Consider the following 14,180-nt stretch of genomic DNA (forward strand, 5'->3'; position numbering starts at 1 on the left):
TGGCTAGTTTTGATTTGGCCGAGACGTTTCTACCGACCCTGTACCACGAGGGTTTAGAGGGTGGTAAAATGAAGAGTAGTAAAGTGCAAGAGGGTAAGAGAGCGGAGGTAGATCTGCCCTTAGCGAGGAGAAAGGTCCTAGAGGCAGAAAATAAAGATGAGGAACCGATAGAGTGGTTAAGAGGTCCAGAGTTGGACAGGGATGACCTGTCTGGTTTGGCAGAACTGTTTGAAGAAGTTGAAAATTCTAAAGGTGTTCCCAATAATGAAATGAGGGCAGCCCTAGATGAAAGGGGTGCCCTTGCCTTGAAGAAGTCTGCTGGATTGGCAGATGAGGTTGTTTCAGCCTGCGGGGTTGAGTTTACTCTGGAAGGGAGTTGCCCAGAGAGTACCTGGGAGGATCGGGGGAATGTAGAATTTGAAAAGGGTACGGGTATTGAAAGCCTGGGAGAGGCCAATATCCCATTTGAGTGTGTCCAAGATGGGGATGCACGTGGTACTGAACCTAGTAACGGAGCTCAGAAAGAGTCTGAGGTATTTGATTCAGTGGAACGAGATGGCCGTCCTTGTGGGTCAGATAGACTTGGTTCAGTGAAGAAAGGGTTAACCTTGGTAATAGTGGGAAGTGAGAGTTCCCAGGTGTTTGTGCTCGAAGGTGTGTTGAAAGTTAATGCAGTTCAAAAATGGGGAGATAAATATTATCATTGAAGGAAATGGGAAATCTGTAGTTCCCAAATCGAATGAAGAAATTTTAAACCCTGCAGATCGATTACAGATTGAAGTGGAAGGAAAAGGGGCCCCATACGCTATTGTTATTCCAGAGTGTGGTGTGAAACCGCAGAATTCGAAATGCTGTTTGAACAAAGAGGGATCGCTGGTATCAAGACCCAATAGCCTCAGGGGTCCTGAAGAGAAAACTAGCAACTTGAGTAAAATTAAGGAATTGGGTGGAAATTCGGGAAATGGGCTAAGTTTGGAACACATTGTTGATAAAATAACTCCTATGGAAGGAGCGGACGAAAGCCTATTTCGCCAGGGTGCGCCAACTCCCCACGTGGGAAGTACCCGGAAACGAGGCGAGGGTTAATGGGGACGCCATTTTTAAATAGCAAAGCCGGTTGTACGGGATTTCGACACAGCCTGTGAATAATAAAGACAACCCCCTTGAAGCCTGCCTGTTCAGTTTGAAAACGACAGAAAGATTTGTAGTTCCATAAACTTTTGTGGATGCACGGAAGCTAAGATCACACCTCCTTTGAGTTGTTGCTGAAGGAAAGAAATAAAAAAATAGGTGGTTATTAAATTGAAGTCTGATGCTACAAGACTTTAGTACGGTACACGATGTTAAGATATTGAAGAATGTGACACTGTAATCGTTAACTGTTTAGATACTGAATTGAATGTATCACTAGTACTCTGTAGGAAAAAAAAACTTTGGTGTTGTGTTAGATTCTAACACCTTGTAAGACTCTGTATTATTTCATTTTTTTCCGATGATAAAAAACACACTGAAGAAAGGGGGTGTTACGTCCGTAGCCCCCTCCTTTGTGAGAATCACAAGGTCACTGTTGGGTTGGGTCAAGGGGCCCCAGAAATGGGAAAAGAGACGTGCCGGCTGGCTCGTTTCCCCGGCGATGTAAAGCTACGGGACATGGCCATGGAGACTAATTTGTGGATTGAGCTACTATACTACATGAACGCCCTCAGGCAAAGTGGGCTGGTTGAGGGAGAGAGTGCACACCCCCAACCTGATTGACATCTATGACCCTGCGAGTCAGGATAAAAGAGGGTCTGTAGGAACAGTCCCTCAGACGCACCAGAAGAAACGTTAAGCAACCACGTAACAGCAGGAAGTCATCTGAAGGAGGCCACGTGCGTTCAATTCCGTGGCTGGAATTGGTGGCTGGAACCACGGAAAACAACTTTTAGCTAACAATGGGGGAATCCGCTCCCCTGACTCAATGGATTGGCATCATAAAAGAACTGGGCAAGTTTAAACCGCATCGCTTTTAAACCCAACAACGCTGCAGCTTGAACGAACTGATAGTGACTGTTATCTTTCCATCGGACAATACATTATCCCCTAGACAAAGATAGAGCTATCTCTTATTGGTTATTATTATACCCACGCTTTAGATTTAGTATTGACGACTTATATTATCTGTATGTTTGCATTAATCTTATTTTTGTGCCCTGTATCAATAAATACTTCTAAAAATAGTACCATCAGACTTCAACGGACCTCTCTATCTTTGCTGGTAAGTGATCCAGTTACGGGATTTCGTAACAGCCCATAATACCCTGAAAAGGGAGAGTGAACAGCCAGAAGTTGTGGTACACATTGGAATCAAAGTCAAAGGTAGAAAAGGGAGAAGTTCCTGAAAACAGAATACAGGGAGTTAGGAAGGAAGCTGAGAAGCAGGACCTCAATGGTAGTAACCTCGGGATTGCGGCCCATGCCATGTGACAGTGAGAATAGAAATAATAAAAGGTGGTAGATAAATGTGTGGTTGAAGAATGGGAACAGGGGCAGGGATTCAGATTTTTGGATTATAGAAACATAGAAAACCTATAGCACAATACAGGCCTTTCAGCCCATGAAACCGTGCCAAACACGTACTTACTTTAGAAATTACCTAGTGGTACCTATAGCCCTCTATTTTCCTAAGCTCCATGTACCTATCCAGGAGTCTCTTAAAACACCCTATCATATCCACCTCCATCACCATCACCAGCAGCCCATTCCATGCACTCACCACCTTCTGCGTAAAAACACTTGCTCCTGACATCCCCTCTGTACATACTTCCAAGCACCTTAAAACTGTGCCCTTTCATGCTAGCCACTACATCCCTGGGGAAAAGCCACTGACCATCCACACAATCAATGCCTCTCATCATCTTGTACACCTCCATCAGGTCAACTGTCATCCTCCGTCACTCCAAGGAGAAAAGGCCAAGTACACTCTACCTATTCTCATAGAGCATGCCCCCCAATCCAGGCAACATCCTTGTAAATCTCCTCTGCACCCTTTCTATGGCTTCCACATCCTTCCTATGAGGCGACCAGAACTGAGCACAGTACTCCAAGTGGGCTCTGACTAGTATCCTATATAGCTGCAACATTACCTCTCAGCTCCTAACTCAATCCCATGGTTGATGAAGACCAATGCGCCATATGCCATCTTAACCACACAATCAAACTGCGCAGCAACTTTGAGTGTCCTATGTACTCGGACCCGAAGATCCCTCTGATCCTCCACACTGCCAAGAGTCTTAACATTAATATAATATTCTGCCATCATATTTGACCTAAAATAAAGCACCTCACATTTATCTGGGTTGAACTCCATCTGCCACTTCCCAGTCCAGTTTTGCATCCCACTGCTGTCCCTCTGTAAGAAAGCATATGGTGCTTTGGCCTTCATCAATGGTGGGATTGAGTTTAAGAGCTGAGAGGTAATGTTGCAGCTATATAGGACCCTGGTCAGACCCCACTTGGGAGTACTGTGCTCAATTCTGGTTGCCTCACTACAGGAAGGACATGGAAACCATAGAAAGGGAGCAGAAGAGATTTACAAGGATGTTGCCTAGATTGGGGAGCATGCCTTATAAGAATAGGTTGAGTGAACTTGGCCTTTTTTCCTTGGAGCAACGGAGGATGAGAAGTGACCTGATTGAGGCAGGGAAAGGATGGTAGAGTTAAAGAACCATGATGTACAAAGTACTAGTTAAGAAGAAAAGAAAAGTTTACAAAAGGTTGAAGAAGCTAGTATAGCTAGAGCTCTAGAAAATTACAAAGTTGCTAGGAAAAAGCTTAAGAATTGATTTGGGAGAGTCAGAAGGAATCATGATAAAGCCTTGGTGAGCAGGATTAAGGAAAACCCCAAGGCATTCTACAAATATGTGAAGAGCAAGAGAATGAGCCGTGTGAGAATAAGACCAACCAACTGCGATAGTGCAAACGTGTGCATGGAGTCGGAGGAGGTGGCGGAGGTATTTAATGAATACCTTGCTTCAATATTCACTAGGGAAAAAGACATTGGCAATTGTGGTGCTGACTTACAGCAGACCGAAATGCTTGAGCATATAGACACTAAGAGGATGTGTTGGAGCTTTTGAAAAGCATTACATTAGATAAGTCACTGGGACTGAACCAGATATACACCAGGCTACAGTGAGAAGTGAGGGTGGAGATTGCTGAGCCTCTAACGATGATCTTGGAGTCATCAGTAGGGATGGGAGAAGTATCAGAGGTTGGTTGCAAACATTGTTCCCCTGGAGTAAAGATAACCAAGGAAATTTTAGACCAGTGTGTCTTACTTCAGTGGTCAGCAAGTTGTTGGAGAAGAGGCAGGATTTATGAGCATTTTGGAGAGACATAATCTGATTAGGGATAGTCAGCATGGCTTTGTCAAGGGCAGGTCATGCCTTACGAGCCTGATTGAATTCTTTGAGAATGTAACAAAACACATTGATGAAGGTAGAGCAGTGGATGCAGTGTATATGGATTTCAGTAAGGCACTTGATAAGGTTCCGTATACAAGGCTCATTCAGAAAGTAAGGAGGCATGGGATCCAAGGAGACCTTGCTTTGTGGATCGAGAATTGGCTTGCCACAGAAGGCAAAGGGTGGTTGTAGATGTTTCATATTCTGCATGGAGGATGGTGACCAGTGGTGTTCCGCAGGGATCTGTTCTGGGACCCCTCTTCTTTGTGATTTTTATAAATAACCTGGATGAGTAAGTAGAAGAGTGAGTTAGTAAGTTTGATGATACAAAAGTTGAGGGTATTGTGAATAGTCTGGAGGGTTGTCAGAGGTTACAGTGCAACATCGATAGGAAGCAGAACTGGGCTGAGAAGCGGCAGATGAAGTTCAACCCAGATAAGTGTGAAATGGTTCATTTTGGTAGGTCAAATTTGAAGGCAGGATATAATATAAGGCTCTTGGCAGTGTGGAGGATCAGCAAGGTTTTGGGGTCTGTGTCCACAAGACACTCAAACCTGCTATGCAGGTTGACAGGGTTATTAAGAAGGTATATGGTGTGTTGGCCTTCATCAACTGTGGGATTCTCAAGAGCCAGGAGTTAATGTTACAGCTATATAAGACCACAGTTAGACCGTACTTGGAATACTCTGTTCAGTTCTGGTCACCTCACTACAGGAAGGATGTGGATATTATAGAGAGAGTGCAAAGGAGATTGACAAGGATGTAACCTGGATTGGAGCATATGCCTTATGAGAATAGGTTGAGTGAACTTGGCCAGTGGATACAGCAGGTGGATAGCCAGAGGCTTTTTCCCAGGGCTGAAATGGCTACCACGAAGGGGCACAAGTTTTAAGGTGCCTGGAAGTAGGTACAGGGAGGATGTCAGAGGTAAGTATTTCCACACAGAGTGTAGTGGGTGCATGGAATGCACTGCCAGTGACAGTGATGGAGGTGGATACAAAAGGGCCTTTTAAGACTTTTCGATAGATACATGGAGCTGAGAAAAATAGAGGGGTATGCAGTACGCAAATTCTAGGCAGTTTCTCGAGTAGGCTGCATGGTTGGCACAACTTATGGGCTGAATGGCCTGTAATGTGCTGTAGATTTCTATCTTCTAAAGAAGGGACAAGATGAATTATGAGGGCAAACTAGCCAAATGTGTAAAGCAGTATACTATAAGTTTTTATGAGTAGTATGAACAATGAAAGGGAGGTGAGAGTTGATATTGGTTCACTGCAAAATGATGCTGGTGAGGTAGTAATGTGCTGAAAAAAAATGTAACAAGCAGGATGGACAAAGGAGAGGCAGTGGATGTCATTTACTTCAATTTTCAGAAGGCACTTGATAAGGTGCCACACATGAAGCTGCTGAACAAGATAAAATCATATGGCATTAAGGAAAGATACTGGCATGGATAGAGGAATGGCTGATAGGCAGGAGACAGTGAGTAGGAATAAAAGGGGCCTTTTCTGGTTGGCTGCCAGATACTAGTGCTGTTCCTCAGGGCCCTTGAAGAATGAATTGGGTGAAATTGTTATGGGAAACAGAGAAATGGCAGAAGAATTTAATAAGTACTTTAGATCTGTCTTCACTAGGGAAGACACAAGCAATCTCACAGATGTATGGATGGGCCAAGGACAGAGGGTAACAGAGGAAATGAAACAGATTGACATTAGGAAGAAAACGGTGATGAGTAGACTGATGGGACTGAAGGCTAACAAATCCCCAGGTCCAGATAGTCTGCATCTTAGGGTATTAAAGGAGGTGGCTCTGGAAATTGCGGATGCATTGGTAATCATTTTCCAATATTCCTTAGATTCAGGATCAGTTCCTGAGGATTGGAGAATGGCTAATGTTATCCCACTTTTTAAGAAAGGAGGGAGGGAGAAAACAGGGAACTATTGTCCTGTCAGCCTAACATCAGTAGTGGAGAAGATGATAGAGTCCATTATTAAAGATGAGATAGTGGCATATCTAGATAGCAGTGATAGGATTGGGCTGAGCCAGCATGGATTTACCAAGGGCAAATCATGCTTGACTAATCTATTGGAGTTTTTTGAGGATGTAACCAGGAAGTTAGACAAGGGAGATCCAGTAGATGCAGTGTACCTTAATTTTCAGAAGGCATTTGATAAGGTCCCACATTGGAGATTGGTGGGTAAAATCAGGCATTGGGGGGAAGATATTGACATGGATAGAAAACAGGTTGGCAGATAGAAAGCAAAGGGTAGCGGTGAATGGGTGTTTCTCGGAATGACAGGTGGTGACTAGTGGGGTGCCACAGGGCTGGGTATTGGGACCACAGCTGTTTACGATTTACATCAACAATTTAGATGAAGGCATTGAGAATAACATCAGCAAGTTTGCTGATGATACTAAGCTGGGTGGCAGTGTGACATGTGATGAGGATGTTAGGGGAATTCAGGGTGACTTGGATAGGCTGGGTGAGTGGGCAGATACTTGGCAGATGACGTTTAATGTGAATAAGTGTGAGGTTATCCACTTTGGGAGTAAGAACAGGAAGGCAGATTATTATCTGAATGGTGTAGAGTTAGGTAAGGGAGAAATACAAAGAGATCTAGGAGTCCTTGTTCATCAGTCACTGAAGGTGAATGAGCAAGTGCAGCAGGCAGTGAAGAAGGCTAATGGAATGTTGGCCTTTATTACAAAGGGAATTGAGTACAAGAACAAGGAAATCCTTTTGCATTTGTACAGGGCCCTGGTGAGACCACACCTGGAGTATTGTTGTACAGTTTTGGTCTCCAGGAATAAGGAAGGACATCTTGGATATAGAGTAAGTGCAGCATAGATTCACAAGGTTAATTCCTGGGTTGTCTGGACTGCCTTACGCAGAGAGGTTAGAGAGACTGGGCTTGTACACGCTGGAATTAAGGAGATTGAGAGGGGATCTGATTGCAACATATAAGATTACTAAGGGATTGGACAAGATAGAGGCAGGAAATATGTTCCAGATGCTGGGAGAGTCCTGTACCAGAGGGCATGTTTTAAGAATAAGGGGTAGGTCATTTAGGACAGAGTTAAGGAAAAACTTCTTCTCTCAGAGAGTTGTGGGGGTGTGGAATGCACTGCCCCAGAAGGCAGTGGAGACCAGTTCTCTGGATGCTTTCAAGAAGGAGCTAAATAGGTATCTTATGGAAAGGGGAATCAAGGGATATGGGGACAAGGCAGGAACCGGGTATTGATAGTAGATGATCAGCCATGATCTCAGAATGGCGGTGCAGGCTCGAAGGGCCGAATGGTCTACTTCTGCACCTACTGTCTATTGGTATTGGGACCATTATTTTTCACATTGTTTGTCAATGATTTGGATAATGGAATTGATGGCTTTGAGGCAAAGTTTGCGGATGTTACAGAATAGGTGGAGGTGTAGGTAGTGCTGAGGAAGCAATGTGATTGCAGCAGGACTTAGACAAATTGGAAGAATGGGCAAAAAAGTGGCAAATGGAATAGAGTGTTGAGAAACATATAAAAACGTATTTTGTTAAAAGGAACAATAGTGCAGACCATTGGAGGAAAGGTTCAAACACCAGAGGTGCAGAGACTTAGGTGTCCTCGTGCAAGACTCCCAGAAGGTTAATTTACAGGTTGAGTCTGTGGTGATGAAGGGAAATGCAATGCTGTCATTAATTTCAAGAGGAATAGAATATAAAAGCAAAGAGATAACGCTGAGACTTTATATGACACTAGTCAGGCTGCACTTGGAGTATTGTCAACAGTTTTGGGCCCCATATCTCAGAAAGGATATGTGGTGATTGGAGAGAGTCCAGAGGATGTTCACAAGGATGATTCCGGGAAAGAAGGGGTTAACATACGAGATTTGGCAGATTTGGGCCCGCACTCACTGGAATTTAGAAGGATGCGGAGGGATGTCATGGAAACCTACGGAATGTTGAAAGGATTAGATCGGATGGATGTGGAGATGTTTCCTATGGTGGGGGTATCCAGAACTAGTGAGCACAGCCTCAAAATTGAGGGGCGACCTTTTAGAACAGAGGTAAGGAGGATGTTTTTTTTCCACCAGAGAGTGGTGAATCTGTGGAATGCTCTGCTGCAGACTGCTGTGGCTATATCTCTGTGGGTATGTTATTAAATGTTGAAATCAAACGACATCCACTATTTCTGCCATCAGCTCATTCCACGATCCCAACAACCATCAGGCCAGAAATTACTGCTGTGGAGCTGATGGATTCTCAAGGGAAGGTCATCACTTCGAAATTTGAAAGCTGCTTCTCTCTGCTCAGATGCTGATTAGTCTTGACTTTCTGGGTCTTTTTTTTTCCAGGATAATGGTGTTATTGTTGTCAGGAATGGGGGCAGGATTGGACCCAAATGCAGGACGCAGACACTGAAGTACTAGGGATAAGACAGGATGGGGATGCCATGGCATGTAAGGGATAAGGCAGGTGGGGCTGGATCCCAGAGTTCGGACGAGGCAGGGCAGGAGGATTCCTCATGGCGGGCCGCATGGATCCCGAGCAGGGCCGCCCCCCAGGCAGAAACACAGGGGCCTGGGCCAGTTGCGGACACCTGGGCAGGTGCTGGGCACAACCCTTAGGGAGCAATAGGTGGAAAGGGCAGAACCCCCTGCCGGCCAGCGGCAATCCAGCCGGACCTACCCAACAGAGGTAATGGATAGGAAGGGGCAGAACCCCCACCAGGCAGTGGCAGTCCAGCCAGACCTGCTCAACAGAGGCAATGGGTAGGACGGGGCAGAACCCTCGCCGGGCAGCAGCAGTCCAGCCAGATCTCCCCGACAGGCAACGGGTAGGAAGGGGTAGAACCCCCGTCAGGCAGCAGCAGTCTGGCCAGACCTGCCCGCCAGAGGCAAGGGATCGGAAGGAAGCTGGGTCCAGGGTGAGCAGCAGGACTAACGTGATACACCGGTAAATTGGGAAAGGCAAATGACAGCGTGGCAGCACGAGCAAGGCAAATAAGGCAGAACAGTGGGACCAGCACACAGGAGAGAAACAGGGGAACAAAACCAACTAGACAGAGCATATACAGAACAGGCTGGCGGGCAGGGCAGGGCAGAACAGGATTCAGAGCCAGCAGTCCGGGTACAGAGAAGGACAACCCCCCAACTAGGCTCAGTCCCCGAGTCCCTTATAAACACCTGCCCCCTAATAGGCAACAGGTGTACCTCCTTAAGCCAAGATGATCCAATGGCTCCGTGTGACAGGAGGGCTGGCTGCAAGGCCCGGAGTCCGGAGTCCACGGACCGGAGCAAGACCTAAAAAGCAGGCTCCAGACCGGACCCTAACAATTGTAGGAAATTCAGGCAAACCCCAGATTCATGATTAAAACCCAAAAAATGCTGCCCGATTTGCACAAGCCTGTCCTTAAGTGACTTCCCACAATTGGGTATACTGGGGAATACACTGAGGTTTGAAGATGCAGACTGCACTATAGATGTGTACTAACCTGACCATTTTTGTTAACTCCTTTCAGAATCAGAATCAGGCTTATTATTACTAGCATGTGTCATGAAATTTGTTAACTCAGCAGCAGTTCAATACAATACATAATATAGAAGAAAAAAACCAAAATAAAATAATAATAAATAAATCAATTACAGTATATGTATATTGAATAGACTTAGATTAAAAATCATGCAAAAAACAGAAATACTATATATTCAAAAAGTGAGGTAGTATCCTGGGGTTCAATATCCATTTAGGAATCAGATGGCAGAGAGGAAGAAACTGTTCCTGAATCACTGAGTGTGTGCTTTCAGGCTTCTGTACCTCCTACCTGATGGTAACAGTGAGAAAAGGGCATGTTCTGGGTGCTGGAGGTCCTAAATAATGGATGCTGCCTTTCTGAGACACCACTCTTTGAAGATGTCCTGGGTATTTTGTAGGCTAGTGCTCAAGATGGAGCCGACTAAATTTACAACCCATGCAGCTTCTTTCAGTCCTGTGCAGTAATCCCCCCCATCCCAGACAGTGAAACGGTACATCTATAGAGGTTTTTGAGTGTATTTGTTGACATACCATATCTCTTCTAATACTTAATGAAGTATAGCTGCTGTCTTGCCTTCTTTGTAACTGCATCGATATGTTGGGACCAGGTTAGTTCCTCAGAGATCTTGATGCCCAGGAACTTGAAACTGCTCACTCTCTCCACTTCTGATCCCTCTATGAGGATTGGTATATGTTCCTTCATTTTACCCTTCCTGAAGTCCACAATCAGCTCTTTCATCTTACTGACATTGAGTGTCAGGTTGTTGCTGCAATACCACTCCACTAATTGGCATATCTCACTCCTGTACACCCTTTCATTACCATCTGTGGTCCTACCAACAATGGTTGTATCATCAGCAAGCTATGCCTAGCCACATAATTCACTGCCAGCTTAAACAATTTTGAGTGTTAAACATTGAAATAACTCTTGTGTATTCTAACAACATTGGGGGTGTGTGTCCTGGTCAAGCTCAGCTACCTATCATAAGTGACTCCATATTATGGGTTTACTTACTGTACCATGTCAGAGGTGAATAGAAAAAGAGGCTGGTTTAACTTGAGAGTAAGTCTTTTTGTATTTTAACACAGTGAGAGATCTGGTGAGCTTTTCTATTTTCTCATGTGGGAAAGCCACAATCCCACTGAACAATGGAACAGGCTCGGTGGGCTGAATGGCCTGTTCCTTCTCATGAGTCATAGATTTCAGATGTGGCTGCAGGGAAGAAGATGATAGGAAACCCCTATCAAGGCAGCTGACAAAGTGAATAATCCTATCAACAAACATCCTGCCAAAGGAACTCAGTGTGTCATGCTGTGTCTGTGAAGGAAAAGGGGTTTGGGGGGGGGGGGGGGGAATGTCGAGGGAACTGCTGATGTTTTAGGTAAACGTCAGGTCCAGATGAATTGTCTCAACCCAAAAGTTCAATTGCCCATTTCCCTCTACAAGTGCTGCCCGACCCAATGAATTCCTCCAACTCTATGTACAGCTGCACATTCTGGCACCTGTACTCTCTAGTGTCTACATTTTTCTAAACCCCATGCTTGGTTAAAGGTCTGTAGTCAACTCAGCTCTAGATTTTAAAACCAGATTAAAATTAATCCATTAAAAATAGTAAATGTTGCTCCATTTCAATCAGTCAACCCTCAGCCACAGAAAATGTGTTTTCAGTTCAGTGTAACTTACACCTCCAAGGATAAATTTAACAGACTCCTCATTGCTAGAGACTCTCCAGAGCAGTGTGCAGACTGCAGCCCCCATTTCAGTGCAGTACTCCGCTTGCTGCAGTAGTTGTTGCCTTGCTTCATTCAACTGCAAATTCGATGCCAACTTTTCCTTCAGAAGCAAAAACGTAGAATGATGTTTCAACAGGAAATAACAAAATGGAACAGAGATACAGGCTTTGGCTTCTCGGGCTGATGGTCATCTTCTGACCACCCCCCCCCCCCAGGAGATGACCTTTAACCCTCCATTTATAATCATTAAGCATAACCACAGATGGAGAGCTGATTGTCGGTACAATGATAGTGAGCTGGTTTACTACTGTCACGGGTATTGAGGCACAGTGAAATACTGCCATCCATTCAGATAATTTCATCACATCAGTGCATAGAGGTAGTACAAGGGAAATCAATAGCAGAGTGCAGAATAAAGTGTTAATTACAAAGTGCAGTGCAGGCAGACAATCAGGTGAAAGGTCATAATGATGTAGATAATGACGCAGGATCATTCAATTTTTCTATAACAGCTGGATGGAAGCTATCCTTGAGCCTGGTGGTATGGGCCTTCAGGCTTTTGTATCCACTACCCAATAGGAAAGGGGAAAGGAGATAGTCTGGGGTAGGTGAGGTCTTTATGTTGGCTGTTTTACAAAGGCGGTGAGATGTACAAACAGCATCCATGGAGAGAAGGTGTGTTTCCATGATGTGCTGAGCTGTTTACACTGAGGTTGGGTGAGACTAGAAATAGAAGTCATGGGTGAAAAGTGAAATGTTTAAGAGGAACAGGAGAGGTCAATGAAAGTGTGGAATGAGCTCACAGTGGAAGTGGTAGATGCAGGTTTAATTTAAACATTTAAGAGAAGTTTGGATATGTACATGGATAGGAGAGGTTTGGAGGGCTATGGGTTGGTGCAGATTGATGGGATTAGGCAGAATAATACTTTGGCATGGACTAGATGGGCCAAAGGGCCTGTTTCTGTGCTGTAGTGTCCTATGTCTCCATGTTCACAATTCTCTGTAATTTCTTGAGGTCATGTGCAGTAGATAGTGTTCATGGACTGTTCAGAAATCTGATGGTGCTGGGGAAGAAGCTTTTATGAATTGTTGAGTGTTGGGTTTAGGTAACCCCACTACTTTCAACATTTCTATCCCAAAACAGATGTATGATTTCAGATTTATTTGATAAGCAAATACAGACTCACAAATTATTCTGCTGGAACCTTAACATTATTCAAGCCTCTGGGAATACAATTCCAATCACATTACTACTACTTCCTGTAAATGGGACCTTCGGAGGGATCATAAACAACGGGTGCTACACCATCAGCAGAGCCTCACTCAAACTGGATGTTAAATCGAGGTTCCCCTGGTTCAACAGGAAATCCATATCCCCATTCGAGATGCAGGTTCCAATCCACCTTGCCATCTCAAACAACGAGAGTGCACATACCACCAGCCAAAGACAGGCTCAGCAACCTGCATCCCACCATGAATCAGTGTTGCACCATCAAACTCAGACACTAATACGTACGTCCCAGTGTAGGGGAGGTTGGGGGGTAGGGTCACGTCCCAGAGTAGGGGAAATCCGGAGTCACATCCCAGAGTAGGGGGAGATGGGGGAGTCACATCCCAGATTAGGGGGAGATGGGGAGTCACATCCCAGAGTAAGGGGGGATGGGGGGGGGGTCACATCCCAGAGTAGGGGGAGATGGGGGAGTCACATCCCAGATTAGGGGGAGATGGGGAGTCACATCCCAGAGTAGGGGGATATGGGGAGTCACATCCCAGAGTAGGGGGAGATGGGGAGTCACATCCCAGAGTAGGGGGAGATGGGGAGTCACATCCCAGAATGGGGAGATGGGGAGACACATCCCAGAGTAGGGGGGAGATGGGGGAGTCACATCCCAGAGTAGAGGGATATGGGGAGTCACATCCCAGAGTAGGGGGTTATGGGGGAGTCACATCCCAGAGTAGGGGGATATGGGGAGTCACATCCCAGAGTAGGGGGGAGATGGGGGAGTCACATCCCAGAATGGGGAGATGGGGAGTCACATCCCAGAGTAGAGGGAGATGGGGGAGTCACATCCCAGAGTAGGGGGGGATGGAGAGTCACATCCCAGAGTAGGGGGAGATGGGGAGACACATCCCAGAGTAGGGGGAGATGGGGGAGTCACATCCCAGAATGGGGATATGGGGAGTCACATCCCAGAGTACGGGGAGTTGGGGGAGTCACATCCCAGAGTACGGGGAGATGGGGAGTCACATTCCAGAGTAGGGGGAGATGGGGGAGTCACATCCCAGAGTAGGGGGATATGGGGAGTCACATCCCAGAGTACAGGGAAATGGGGGAGTCACATCCCAGAGTAGGGGGATATGGGGAGTCACATCCCAGAGTAGGGGCAGATGGGGAGTCACAACCCAGATTAGGGGGAGATGGGGGAGTCACATCCCAGAGTAGGGGGAGATGGGGGAATCACATCCCAGAGTAGCTAAA

The 14,180-nt window shown here is 45.6% G+C and overlaps 1 protein-coding gene across 1 annotated transcript in view; it reads right to left on the minus strand.

Annotated features, from left to right (window-relative positions):
• hsf2bp (heat shock transcription factor 2 binding protein) overlaps nt 1-14,180 on the minus strand; it is a 100,966-nt gene that overhangs the window by 59,231 nt on the left and 27,555 nt on the right. The window contains exon 4 of the mRNA XM_059966043.1: nt 11,652-11,801. Within this exon, the coding sequence (XP_059822026.1) occupies nt 11,652-11,801 (150 nt within the window). The remainder of the gene's footprint in view (nt 1-11,651; nt 11,802-14,180) is intronic.

This window comes from Hypanus sabinus, chromosome 4 (genome assembly GCF_030144855.1).
Source record: "Hypanus sabinus isolate sHypSab1 chromosome 4, sHypSab1.hap1, whole genome shotgun sequence".
Taxonomy (NCBI): Eukaryota; Metazoa; Chordata; class Chondrichthyes; order Myliobatiformes; family Dasyatidae; genus Hypanus; species Hypanus sabinus.